This window comes from Poecilia formosa, unplaced genomic scaffold, assembly GCF_000485575.1.
Source record: "Poecilia formosa unplaced genomic scaffold, Poecilia_formosa-5.1.2 Scaffold238, whole genome shotgun sequence".
In the NCBI taxonomy this organism is placed as follows: Eukaryota; Metazoa; Chordata; class Actinopteri; order Cyprinodontiformes; family Poeciliidae; genus Poecilia; species Poecilia formosa.
The window spans coordinates 256,570-271,009 of NW_006800177.1; the positions used below are offsets into that span (position 1 = coordinate 256,570).

Here is a 14,440-nt window from a genome sequence, read left to right on the forward strand (position 1 = left end):
TATATATATATATATATATACACACACACACACACACATGGACCACAGCACCAAAATACAGTGCTTTGCAATTACATCCCATCTTTTTACTGGTTCACTGAGATAAGGTGGAGGGGCTCGATCTATTCACAGATTGTTTGTTTCATATTTCACAAATATGTAAAAGTTTGGTAAATGTTACATACTCCATCATCAAGAGAAATGATCTGTGGTAACATGTGGTCTTAGTGAGTCACAAATATGTTTCTGTTGTGTGTGATAAATAACACATGTATGCACTTACGCTGGAACTACCTCATTTAATTGGCCATGACCTTTGAATTCCACCGCTTTGAGTCATTCTTTTTACTGAGAACTGAAAAGTACATTCTTATTTCTGAAATGTTGTTTATAAATATATTTTTCATGCATAGTGTAAGATAGCTGGACTAACTAACGCTGAATATTGCAACTTGATTAGTTTATTTGTCATTATTAGAGTTAGTTGAATTTTTTTGTGTCTTCTATAAAGAAATATTTATATTTTTAATATCTCAATCATTTCTTGTGATATTCTCTTTCCTTCTACCATTTGAAGAGTAAGAATAATTATTACTCTGTTGACAATGGCTTTTTATGAATCCTATTTAATAAAATATTTTCTTAATGAACAAACTGTTTTTGTTTTGATTCAATAAATAATCTTCACGATTTGCTGTTCCGAGTTAAATTGCCTCTGTGAAACATAATATCAGAGAAGCAAAATTGACAGAAACATCCCAAAAGATTTGCATTTAAAGACAGGTGGCTCTACAAAGTATTGACTCTGGGTGGCTGAATATAAATGTAACAGTTTTTTCAGATTTCTATTTTTGTGAGCTTTTTTTTTTTTTTTAAATATCTCCTTCTGCTTAAAATTTTGCAGTGTACCAAGGCAAAAGTCAATTGCATTTAATAATAGAAGTACTATATACAGGTACAGGATGCAGATGCATTCCCTGTTAGTTCAGGTACTTCCTGCAATTACACAACAGAGAACAATTGTTTTTCTTCTGATTGCCAAAATGTCCCATGTGTCTCCCCTATCAGTTTGCTTGTTTAAAGGGCCTGGATTTCCAAAAGAGCACAACCGAATCATTGTTTACAAAAGAATGGTGCCAAGACTGAAGTGACAAAAAAAAAAAAACTAAATTAAAAACAAAACAACAGGCGGGTTCCATTTTTGGTGAAGTGATCTGAATTTCTTCTGAAATTTACAAAGGTTTTTCATGCTTCTCTTTTCTCTTTAAAATGTTAACGCTGTCTTGTTCTAATTAACGATACCAGACACAACGGTCCGTCTTTACTATAAAATAGACCAACATTTTGAAACATCTGTCGTTTTTCATATGAAACTGCACAGCATATGGGACTAGGTCTTGACCATAATTCAACTCAGTTCAGTTTATTTATATAGCGCCGATTCACAACAAATGTCACCTCAAGGCACTTTACAAAACACATCCAATTTATATACAGATATAGATTATATATTCAGATTTGATTTACATTATGTCCTATTATGGATAACCCCAGATTTTACGAGGGTGTAGTTTCTTTCTCCCATGACTCTATATTCTGTGTGACACCCGATTACAAAAAAATGGATATGTAGCTTTAGCTGAAATTGGTTAACAGCAGTAAGTGTAAATAATCTATAAAAAAAAAGAAACAAGTCTAGTGATTTCAGAAGAAATGAAACAGAGACACAAAAAATACGATATAAAGTAAAACTTTATCATGACATACAAGTTTAAAGCCCTGAGAACCATATCTTTATATTAACTAATATGAACAAAACTGAATGTGTGAAAACCACTTTGGAAAAGTGCTCCTCTTTAAATACAATCAGCACAAACCAGTTTTTACAAGCACTCTTGTGTTTTGTTCCATTTTTTTGTTTGCATTAATCAAAGAGAAAACTATAATATCAGTAATATTATTGTCATGTCCATAATAATAATTATAACAGTACAAAAATATGCACAAACCCCACAGTTGAATTAATATACGGAGCATTGTACAAGCCAAAACAACATAAAATTGATAAATGAGGTATTTGATAACCACTTGCATATGCACCTGTTTAACACAGATCAGGCCAGTCCTTAAACATTCGAAAAGTGTATTTTATTCCAAAAATCAAGAGACCTAAAGGTTCCTCAGACTTCCAACTTCACAGCTTCCTGATTGACGAGACGTCGCCTTGTAGTTAGTGACGACAGAAAGCCTAAAATAAAACATAAAGCAACTCAAAATCCAAAGAAGGAACATGACCGGAGCTTTCGTCAGTACTCGTCACTCGATGCAGCTTCGTCCTGAGGTACTGTTGAACGACAGGCATGTCACACACAGACAGGAAGCCTCAACTAAGCCCACTGGAGAAGTGAAAATGACTAACCAACCCTCAACACTTCCCACTCTCTGAATAGACCTCAAGCAGCACAGACAGGACTGTGGTGGTGCCAGTAAACTGGAACTGTGCCAGCCTCAGGAAAAGTTTAAAAATGACTCGATTTTCAACATGCTCACCGTCATTTTAGGAATTAGCAGATAGAACATTGGCGCCATCTGCAGGCTCTTTAATGTTACCACAATTATGCTCACAGAATAATATTCTAAACCTGCTTCCACACACTCCCACACACAAAACACAGAAACATACAAAGGCAGTGAGGCTACTCTATTAAACAACAATTACAAACCAAAAACTAAGTAAATGAAACCGACAGTTTGGACTTAATAAAAATGTTTCAGTTATGCGGTTTAGATGATTTAGCTAAACAATTTCAGCCAAGACAAATAAAACAATACAAATAAATATCAAAACTCATCTGGTAACAGTATGAATGGTGGAAAACATCTATCCAAACGGCAGGTGATAAACCCACCGAACGTTACCGGCCTGAAACCTGCACTGACCAGATCTCACCAGCAACTACATTAAGGCAGCATCTATGATTCCCTCCTTTACGAGTTTGTTTCTGACCACATAAAATGAACAGCGTGACCAAAAGCTGCTAGATCGCACATTTAGTGGCTAAGATACAGTCAAGCATCAAGACTGGGCCTCACATTCAACACAGGAGAAGCTGGAAAATATATTTTTAAACCTTATGTAATGTTTCAGAAAAAAAAGAAGAACTTGAAGGAAAACATGTCTTATGCCAGCTGTGTCTGGACCACCAGGAAGTGTGTTTGGCTGGAAGGAACTGAAACTGGGGGGCATTGCCTGAGCTTGCAGACAGGTGGTGTGTTCAGTGCCCCCCAAAATATCTGATTATATAAGCTCAAGATGACATGAGACCTGGCTTTTTGTTCTGTATAACACTTCAATCGCTCCTACACAGCCAGCGTATGACCATCCTTTCATGTCACACGTTCAGATTCGATTTAATCTAGTTTAAATTGTGAGCAGAAAGTGAAGGCATGTCATAATATGTGGAGAAAGAAAGGATTTGCACCTCACCTGACCTTCTTTTTCACAAATATTACAAAGATTATGTTGCAAAAGGTTAGGTGAGACTTTGTTTTGCAGTTCAACAGACTGTCGGACCTGTTTTTCGATGCACCTCAGCACGTGCAACCAGGATTGTACGAGGATGACCAGCCGGACTAGTCTTTGGTATCTAGCTGTGCAATAACCAGAAAATCAATGTGTTCTAACACTGGTCACATGATTGTACACATGCATTTCATTTCAAAACGGCCAAGAAAGAATTAACTGCAATTCCTCTGTTCGCAATCAAATGTCACAATCCTGCAAATCTGTACAACAGTGAGGAACAAACATTTCTGTTCCTCTTCCCTGAAAAAAAAAAAAAAAAAAATGCATATATCACTTCCCTTAGACGAAATCCCTCCACCCCACCCCGCCCACCCCAAACCCCACCCACTGGGAAAAAAATAGCAGGAAAAAAAGAATGCATGAAACAGGGTCTATGAGTAAATACAGCAGGAAGAAAGCAAACCCCTCCCAACTCTTAATTTTTTTTTTCCTCCCCAAAACCCACCCGCAGTGTGTCAGTACATCCATCTCAGTTTCAGTTCAGGCAGGATTTGGCTTCACAGCCGAGGTATGTAGTGTCGCTCTCGCTTTCAGAGAGTCTAATGAGGTATTTTCTTTTCTGTTTTTTTTTTTCTTTTTTTCTGAAACAGTCACGTAGTCTTGTGCATTCTTCACGAATGAATCTTCTTTAAATTATCAGTGATTCCTTGCGGTTGTCACTTTGCTTCCTGAGAGAGATGCCCTCCAGAAGAGAGAGGCCAGTGTGAGGTCTGGGAACTACTTACTGATGAAGACGCTGTCCTACTGGACATTCAGGTGGAAGGATGCAAACCAGAATACGGGGTGGGGGTGACAAAATGGGACCGTGTAGCTGGGTTTGGAATGCCACAGTAGGTCTGATTAGAGACAGGGGGCTCAGGGTCTACTGGGCTTGTTGGTGGACAAGAGCTGCTGTTCCCCCCCCAAACTTTGTGCGTTAAGTTGTTAAAAAAACAGGCCTGTGAGCAACTGGACTAAAAGTGCATCTCAATAGACAGAAATATTTTCAAAAAGTTAATTTATTTCAGCGCCTCAATTCAAAAAGTTAGATTTCTTACACAAAGAGTCAATATATTTCAAGTATTTACTTCGGTTAGTTTTGATGATTGTGGTTAATGGGCAGGGATGAAACCCAAAAATTCAGTTTCTCAGATAATTAGAATGTTAAATAAAATCCATAGCTTTTAGAGCACAAATTTCATGTTATGGTATCATAATAATGGGGCAGACTACGTACAGCACAGTTACTGACAGTCTAGCATTGTAAAAACATAAAATCTTACCAATTATTTTTGGTCGAGTTTCTAGTGCAAATATCTTAGTACATGTGGGAAAAAACAAAACGAAGTTAAAAGTAACTTTTCATCAAGACACATGGTTTGTTTTAAGTAAATAATTCCTTAATACTGATAATAAATTATTAGTTCCACATGCAGATTATTTCACTTATAGCAAGGGAAAAATGTCTTCATTATAAGTGAAATAATCTGCCAGTGAAAACAGGATTTTATATGAATATAAAGGAATTGTTTACTTAGCTTTATCTCATTTCAAATACACTAAATATATTTGCACTAGAAACTAGACCAATAATAAGTTTTGTAAGCCTATTACAAAACCTTTCGTGGATGAAAGTTAGCCACAAAAGCTCTTGGTAAAGAAGCTGGCATAATCTCATAATCTCAGCATAAGGTTAAGCATAGGGAAGACCAGAGGTAAGGAAAAAAATGTCCATTTAAGAGCTTGGGGAACTTTCACAAAATGTAGACTACAGCCTGGGTCAGGGCTGTAAGATCCACCGACACACAATGACTTATTCAGGACATGAACAAGCCAGCTACCAAGAAATTTAGCTTGGCAGAACTTGGCACCTTTTCGCATTGCTTAAAGAACCAGTATGTGCCTTAATGAACACGGCATCACTGCGTTCGACTGGCCAGCAAACCGGCCTGACCTGAACTCCACTGAGACCCACCAGGGTGCTGTTACGTAAAAGATGAGAGACACCGGAGCCAATAATAGAGAGCAGCAGAGCCGCAGGCTGATCACCTCCCTGTCAGGTCGCATTGATGGGAGTAATTCATGCGAAACGAGCTTCAACTAGGTATTGAGTGGACATATTTTTCAGTAGGCCTATATTTGTACATGAAATACTTTTTGTTTTTTTTTTCTGAGAAACTTGAAATATGTTTTTTTTGTCATTAGCTGAAAGCCATAATCATTACATTAACAGATACAAACACTTGAAATGCATGACTCTGAGGCGGTGGATTTCCCTTCTTGAATTAAATAACATTTTCAAAGATACTTGAATTTACTGAGGTGCTCCTGTATAGGTTAGTGCTTCCAACCTTTGTTAGGTCTTTTACTGAGGGTAGTTGTGAAATGAGGTATTTAATCTGCCGATCTACAGCATCATCTTTATCATTCACCAGTCTGAGTTCAACACGAGGCTACAGTGTGTTTCAGACCTGAGTGGCCTGGGTTGGAGGCCTATTGCTGTGAGGTGAGTGTGCTGTACATGAGGTTCTGTTGGTGAGAGATACCCGACTTCCCCTGATTGCAACAAGTTTAAACAGAATACAAAAATAAAGTTGATTCAGGTTAAATATTCTACAGCTCCTGAGGTAAAGACACCACTGCAGGTTACTTGATTTGAGGTATGTAAAAAGAGAAAAAAACTGAAAACAAAAATCATTCTAAAAACAAACAAACAAACAAACAAAAAATCAAAAAGACAACAAAATGGCAACAAAACCAACAAAATGTCCTAAAATAAAACTTTTCAAGTTCAGTTGTGAATACGCCTGTCAGTGGGTTTTGGCTGAGCTGATTGTGTTTAGCATGTACACTAGGATTAACAAGTGTATGAGTGTGTAGAATGTGTGTTTTGATTTGTGTATATCTATGCGTGTGATGAATTTAATGCAGAGAAGTGGGTTTTATGTGATATTCTGGGGCTCTATGTTCATGATTACACAGCCAAAAGGTTGACAGGGTTGTTGAGGTATTTGTTGTGCAACAGTTTCTTATTCTTATCGGTTTCTCATTGTACTGTATATTCATGCTGGGGCCTTGCCGTGGAGCAGCGGCCTAGGGAGCGGGTACAAAGGAAAGCTCGAGTTAGGGGGAACTGCTGGGCGCCAGCTCGGCGGAGCCGGAGCCCTTGGAGGAGGAGGTGGAGGAAGGTGTGGGGCTGAGGGTCTGGGCCTGGGGAGCAGAGAAGCCAAAGCTTGAGCTGGGTCCAGCAGGGGATGATGAGGCGGCACTAGCAGCAACAACAGGCCCTGGTGCCCCGCCGGACTTCTGGGCAAACAGGGTTCCTGAATAAAACAAAGAATTTCCAAAGACTGTTTTTATCACTGCCGGAGTGAAAAGTACAAATTAAAGGTTCTGATCTTTTTCACACGCACCTGAGTAGATTGTGCCATTAACCTCCACAGATACAGTGATGCTGGCATTCCCATTGGTGGAGATGCTAAGAGACATATCCTGCTGCTTCTCATCTAAACCAACACAGAAGCACTTATTATTCCATTATCTGTTCACAGGACATGCTCATCACTTTAATCCCAATATTTTTTCAAACTAATTTTGTGAAGTGTAGTGAATACTACGGCTACGTTCATACTCCATGTGTTGATGCTCAATTCTGATGTTTTGCTGAAATTTGATCTTTTTTTATTTTTTTTTAGTCACCTTCCATTCCGCTAATTAAATGCAATCACACTTCTGTGTAAACAATTAAAGTCTCCAACGCCACCCGCAGACACAGAAGAATGGGCTGTTTTGATGTCACAGAACAACCCATTGTTTACAGAAGTAATAATGGAAAGGGCCATTTTTGGATCGATTTTAAGGTTTATTCAGTAATAGGAGCCAACGGTCGGTATCATCACACGACAACACCACGAAGGAAACTAAAGAAAAGGAAGCACAAGTAAAGCAACAACCTTTTGACTGCAACTTCTTTAGAGATGTCTGTCTGGATGTGTAGTCAGAGCCAGGAATATGTTGCGCTTCAGTGACACAGACTTTTTTGTAAGTTCATAAATTATCATTTTCAGTCGTTATTTACATCCTGGTTTAAAGTGACATGCAGATGTTTTGAAAACAATTGGATATGTAATCAGATTAGTACCACATATGGAAATGGCACAGATCAGAGTTTTTTGGGGGTGAAAAGATGGGAAATGGGTTGTTCAGACTTCCGTGAAAAAGTTGGATATGGGTCACATTTGCTTGCTGTGTGAGCAAAACCCAACAAACCAACTTTTTAACTAATTTTGCCCATTTTTCCACAAGGTTCCTCCAAATATCCTGGCAGACCTGAAGGTCAAGTCATAATGACCTTCAGGTCTTATGCTCAAAATAAATGTGTCAATGCCTGTCATACATGTGGAAGTCATTCAAATGTAAACTATCTATTTTGGCTGACTTATTTGACTGGAGCTGGACAGTATATCAAATTTCAGTTGGTTTGGTAAAATCAGTGTTCAATCGCAAAGAACTGCTTGGAAGGTTAGGATTGTTTTTCCAATGCCATGGAAACAAATTCGACATGCCAATAATATTTTTGGCTTGCTAAATATACTTTTACTCCCTTCACTCCCACACTGTAGATGTTATTCTTGCATATCGTGGTGGGTCATTGTTATAATATAGTCAATATCATTACAGAAATAGCCAAAAGCTAGTGTCAGGAGCTACCAGTACCAGAGGATGAAAACTGAATCTGAGGTGGAAATAGAGCTGATGAAACCCTGGAGCAGAAACACATGTTGGCTTTGAGGAAGCAAAACGCCTCTTCTGAACCAATAGGGTTCAGTTCCTCAGTCTATTCATATCAGTTCTGGTGTTAGAAAATCACAGGTAACATTTGTTTCTAAATTGTTCTGAATTCTTCCTGTTTTTCTCCCTCTGACTGAAGAAGTTCAAAGCTTTAAAGCTTGTTTCTTTACTCTCCTGAGAAGATGGCAAACCACTGATGACTATTAGTTCTTTAATCAGTTTAATTAATATTGTTGAAATTCAATCTCCCAGCCATTAACGTCCTCTTTTAGCTTCCACAGGTACCAGATAGTGTAGAATCAACATCGTCAGTTTGTGTGTCTCTTTTTTCCATTTTAAATTAAATCATTAGTAAGTAGACTCAGTGATTAAAAAGAAAAATAATTCTCAATTTTGTAAATTAATTCTTGGAATATGTCAATGTTACTTATGGCAAATGTGAAATTATTTTTGACTGAAATTAAATAAATGGATTTTTTTTAATTGTTGATAGGAATGGTGTAATAGGGAGGAAATAATTAATCCTTCAAACCAATTTTTTGATAGATTGTGGGATTGATTAATTTATAACGACACAGGAAAAACAAAGTCACTATTTACAAAATTTCAAAAAATATTTTTCACAACCTTGGCGGCGCTGACCTCTGGTGGTGATGGTGGGGGCTCCCAAGCGCAGATTCATGGGCATCTGGGATGCCATGGCCAGCAGGTTATGTTGGAAAGCCTGCTGCATGAGGCGCTGCTGCTCCTCTGCCAGGCGGGCCATCTTTCTCTCCGGCCCCTCTCCTCCCCCGCTGGTCTCCAGTTTTTCTCTGAGCTGCTCCAGGGTGGCTGCTCTCGCCAAACCAGCCACCTGCTGCTGACCCAGAGACAGCGCAAGAGGAGGTCTTGCGGCCATGATCGCAGGGGTCAGGTCTTCTAAATTATTTAAAACAACAACAACAACAAAAAAAAGCAGTTGTACATACAACTGTGTTTAACAATCGTGTTGTAAAACTGAAACAGGAACAGAAATCAATTTAATGTGAACAAATGCTGTGTGATCCTGAATATAACGATGGTTCAGATTTTTTATTTTTAGTTTTCGCTATTATTTTTATACTGCTTATGGCTTTACTTTCTTTCTTTTTTTTTTTTCAGATCGTCAGCGAGTTCATTGAATCCAGACTTTAAGACTATGAGTATAAGACAATTCTGCACTGGTTTATGTCACACAGAGCCCGACAGCTATTACAGAAGCTCAAATACTCATCATACATGACCACTTAAAGTAAAGAACTTGAACAGCTCATTACTCAAGTCAAACCAAAGACACTGCTAGAGGTCAACACCTCACATTCCAACCAAGGCTAAGCCACATCAGATAAAACAACAGCGTAATGACAGTTATCAGCAGGAGTCCTCTTAATGTGAAACACAAGCTTCAAAGTTCATAAAGTGGCCTCCCCTGTGTGGGAAACATGTTATTTATCATTAAAGAGGAGGGGGCTCCCAGTAGCCTTGGGCAGAAAAGGTTCGCAATGGACTCTTAAACACCTGGATGGATGACATGAACTTGCTCTGACAGTCGCATTCAAACAGTAAAAATGCACACACACGTTTACGGGGTGATGCAGTATAGAGAACAGCTGAAATGTGACAATGTTCCTAAAATTTTTCTTATAGCAGTAGGTAAAGTGACATTATGAATTTTATTCATTTTTGGTAGTTTGATGAGCTTAAGAATCTTTTCAGGAGCAGATTTTCTCACAAATTTACGTCAGGGTCAGACTCCGAAATGCTCAGAGAAGTGTCAAAAACAACAACAAAAGAAGTTCATCCAAGACTCTATTGGAGTTAGTTGATATGTAAAAACTAAAGTAAAAAAACAAAAAACTGTACAACTGGAGAATAATAATAATAATAATAATAATGAGTGGCTTTTTATGAAGGGTTGAACAACAAAAAGCACCACGCTTGGCAAAAATCAAAGCGTACATAAGCACCACAGCACAGTGATTCTGAGGTCATGATCTGAGCTTGTTTTACAGCCGAGTCTCTTAGTATAAAGAAAGAGATCAAGAGATTAGACAGTAATCTGGCGGCTCAACAGGAGAATGATGCCAAACAGAAAATCTATATCATAATGGTAGCAGAGGTGTGATGTCCAAATTTGGCAATGAAACTGTGAAAAGATTCAAAAGGCTGAAATTCTAACAAAAATGCACCGGAGTAAGAAAAGAATCAAGGTTCTTTGCAACTATGTGAAGGACTATATGGGCAAGATGCAGTTATCAAACACAGCGATAGAGGGCAGTATTTCTCTATCAATCAGCATCTTGGTACAAGACAGACTTGAGCCATTTTTTCCACATCAAAGCAGCTAAACTCTCCCAAGTAGTAATTTACCCAACCTATAAAGTCATAATTGATTTGCGTCTTCCCCCTTCCAGCACCATTAAAAACTGTTTGGAAGCATGTGTATTTTAAAGTGGAAAAATCTTAAGCACTTTACCTTCAAACCTTTTTCTTAAGTTTTCCAGATTCATATTGCAGAAGTTGAACCAAATCTGTCATGCTCTAGAACTTAAATAACATTATTCTGTGCAAGTTGAAAGCGCGAACCTTTCTTCAGAGAGGGTCCTGGAGAAGCCTGCAGGCCATTGAGGGCGACTGAGGTCCCGGCGCCAAGGCCTGCCAGATGCATCTTGGGAGGTGAGAGGATGTGGGGGGCCGTGCTTGGAGAAGGCGAGAAGCGGAAGAGGCTGCTGCTGTAGCTGGGACGACGGCCCTCGCGTCGGTTACTGTCGATGGCGGCTTGCAGCTCGCCTGGGGAGCTGAGACCTTTCCTCTCGCACTCGTACGGGTACAGGTATTTCATGTACCTTCGCAAGAAAATGCAAAGTTATTGTTCGACTGAGAGAAAGCCTTCCATCAAAATCAAGCATGTGAAAAATGCACTCGTGTGTAATGTGTTTGGAGTGCAAGTATGGTTTTTATTTAAAGAATGTGTTTTGTGAGCATATAGAACTTTGTTTACCCAGTATGAGAATAATGCATTTTTCTTTAACTTTCCCAAATAATGTTGCTTTGCAGCTGAAACAGCACGTCTCATTAGGCGAAGCCATTTTTCTTCTTAAGAAATACAGTCCGCAGGAAATATTTAGATGTTTTTAACTTTTTTGCACGTTTTTGTAGCACAAGAAACATACACTTCAAAAGTTACACAGTGTGTAAGACCAACATTAAGTAATAAAGACTCCCACTCATTCAGCTTTATAGAGTAATCTTTTTCAAACATATCAGCTGCAATTCTTATGCAGTGTTTCTCTACCAGCTTTGGACATCAAGAAATTGAAATGTTTGCCCTTTCCCATTTACATTTAAAGCAACAAACCATAAATTTTGAAGTCTTGCAGCAGATTACTAAGTGGATTTAGCTCAGGACTTTGACTATCCCATTCCAAAAAGTGAAAATACTTTGATCTAAACCATCTTATTGTGCCCATCTTCTCATCAAATCGAAACAATTTCCTTGTTCTGGCTGAATAAAACCAACTACATAGCAAGATGGGACTAAGGACATTCAGGATAATGTGGTGAGATAATTAATTTGGACACAGAGGATTTAGAATGAAGATCAAAAGTTTGAAGTTTGTTAAGAGATCAAACCAAAGTTTGTGGCCATAAAGCGACAAAACACAGGAAAGTTTAAAGAGTATCAGCATGTTTTTCTACTATTCTTATTTGATTATCTAAATTAAACAAGATGTCCAAAATATATCCAGCATAGTTTAGACACTTGGTTATCAAATTTTGAAAACTTACATTAGCTTTTTTTCCTTCCCTAATTCCATTCCCTTATGCACTTAACTCTGTTTCTGATGAAGTGTGATTTTATTTTTCAGAACGTCTGAATTTATAGCAACACCTGGAACAATGATTTTGTTTGACAGGCTGAACTGGAAACATACTTGGATCACATCACTGCAGCTCTAGATTTATGCTCCATTATGTTTTCCATCCCATAAAGGAAGGAGGGCATAAACCGGCAAGAGCAGCAGTTTCTATCATGTAAAGTAGGCGAGCAATACTGTATAAGAACCTGTCAACATAAAAACATACATCATGTTTCTTAAAGTGTAAGAAGATAAAGAGGTGTTACTTCTACTGATGGGTTTCCATAAAAAAAATAGGTTTAGTCTTGGCTAAATGTGTAAGCCGTCAGTCCAACCCCACCTTAGTCACGTTGTACTCTGACCCAAATAACATCGATAGATCACACAGATCAATGAGCTTTGGGTGTGATGTAATGTCATGGAGATCCAAATAAACACAAAGAGAGGAGATTATTTTCCCATATGTGTGTACAAACGCACATTTACTTCAGCAGGGTGTAAACAGAGCTTTTCCTCAGCTTTGCACACGACCATCAATTAACCCAGCCAAAGCATGATTCCCTTTGTTGTCTGTAAAGACAGCTGCACTGATTAAAACGGGAGAAGATCTCATCTAAAAGACATGCGTCACACGTGAGCGCACCTTAATACTGCACGCATACATGGGAAAGGTGTTTGCTTCCAGTTTGAAGGTTACTCGCTTGACGTTCTTAACTTAGTTCCAGCAGATGAAAGTAATTTGTTTCCTTTCCAAACAGACAAAGACTTACTGTGTGCGCAGAGTGAAAGCAGCGCTGGTGATGGATGTGGGCAGGTTGAGTCCCTTGGTGATTTCTCTCCAGATCTTCTTGTTGATAACCTCCACAAGGCCGCCTTTCTCCGTTACCAGCTTGTAGAGCATGTACAGATCCAGGACCTGCTTGGCCATGATAGGAATACGATTGACCGGGGTTCCTACAGAAAATATATAAACGAGGTACATCAATACAGTATCAATTATTTATGTGATTTAGAATGTCTTGAGGAACGGTGACCGGTTTAGGAGCCATCTAGGCTTTTTCTGCAGACAGAATGCCAGAACAAGAAGAATCCTGCCATTAGCTCATCAAACAATCAATGCTAAAACACCTAGGATTATTTTTGACCTCTAAATCCTGTTCTAAGTGCTACTAGCTACTAGGATGATAACAAAACGAGAGTGGTGAGCTGGCTGCCCCGCACATCCATTAAAATTGGCTTGAAAACAAATTAGCTCCGTTAAGGCAATCTGGCTTGACCTGGAAAAGGGGATTCACAAACAACACAAAGCAAAGCTGCTCGAGACTTTTGATACAGATGCATTAATCTTGTGAGCAGCTTATTTGCAGTGAAGCTCGTAGAGAACGTGTGCAGTGGGAAAACGAGGTGGAGGCGGAGGAGGGAGGAGCACCGGCCGCTTCCCATATGTGACGGTATCAAATCAAAGTGCAATGGGCAATAGTGTAAGCATTAAATGGGAGGAGGGGACTGGGGATTGTGACAACCTAATAATCCTTAAGAACCAGTGGGGAGGAAGGGATGTGGGCTCCAGGATAGGCTGGTATAATGAAGCTCATTTAGAGGATTGCGCCGAGTAAATCCACACCCCTCTGTGTAAGTGCCGGACCCAGCGCATGGAGATGTGCAGATTTGCCCTCATAGGTAATGCCAACCAATCCTTTAGCCCCTCCTTGGACTGCTCTTAACCTGGGCTCATTAATGACTTTATAAAATAGCAGCGTGATCGGACCATACAGATTAGCCCTGATTCATTTTCTTAAGTTAGTAACATGTCTTTAAGCCATGTGCAAGAGGCCAAGGTGAGCACATGGTCCTGTGGAGTGGAGATCAGAAAAGCAGCTCTGACCCTCTGAACATGCCTTAGTCAATGCCAGTGTTTGGGAGACAAGCTGATTTCTAGTTAGGAGGCGTGTTGGATGCATTTGAAAAGAGTTAAACGAGCTTAATCATTGAAATACAAACAGGAAAATGAAGGTGCAAATAAAAAAAAAAAGTAAATAAGTATGCAGAGTGATTGGACTTTTTTGCAATGTTCTGTATTACAAACACAAACTTCAATGTATTTTATTTGGATCTTGTATGATTTACCAATGCAAGGTAGTGCTTAGTTAGGAAGTGGAGGAAAACGGATGCATAGTTTTCAAATTTCCCACAAAATGAACCCGGC

General features: G+C 38.9%; 1 protein-coding gene across 3 annotated transcripts in view; it reads right to left on the reverse strand.

Annotated features, from left to right (window-relative positions):
* Positions 1–5,725: 5,725 nt before the first annotated feature.
* LOC103149863 (AT-rich interactive domain-containing protein 3B) overlaps positions 5,726–14,440 on the reverse strand; it is a 59,877-nt gene continuing 51,162 nt past the window's right edge. For 2 of the 3 annotated variants that reach the window (XM_007569215.2, XM_007569217.2), the window contains exons 5-9: positions 13,005–13,188; positions 10,961–11,220; positions 8,984–9,274; positions 6,979–7,071; positions 5,726–6,888 (exon numbers count right to left, since the gene is read on the reverse strand). In XM_007569215.2, the coding sequence (XP_007569277.1) occupies positions 6,689–6,888; positions 6,979–7,071; positions 8,984–9,274; positions 10,961–11,220; positions 13,005–13,188 (1,028 nt within the window). In that variant the 3' untranslated portion in view covers positions 5,726–6,688. The remainder of the gene's footprint in view (positions 6,889–6,978; positions 7,072–8,983; positions 9,275–10,960; positions 11,221–13,004; positions 13,189–14,440) is intronic. The other variant, XM_007569216.2, reaches the window with a different exon arrangement.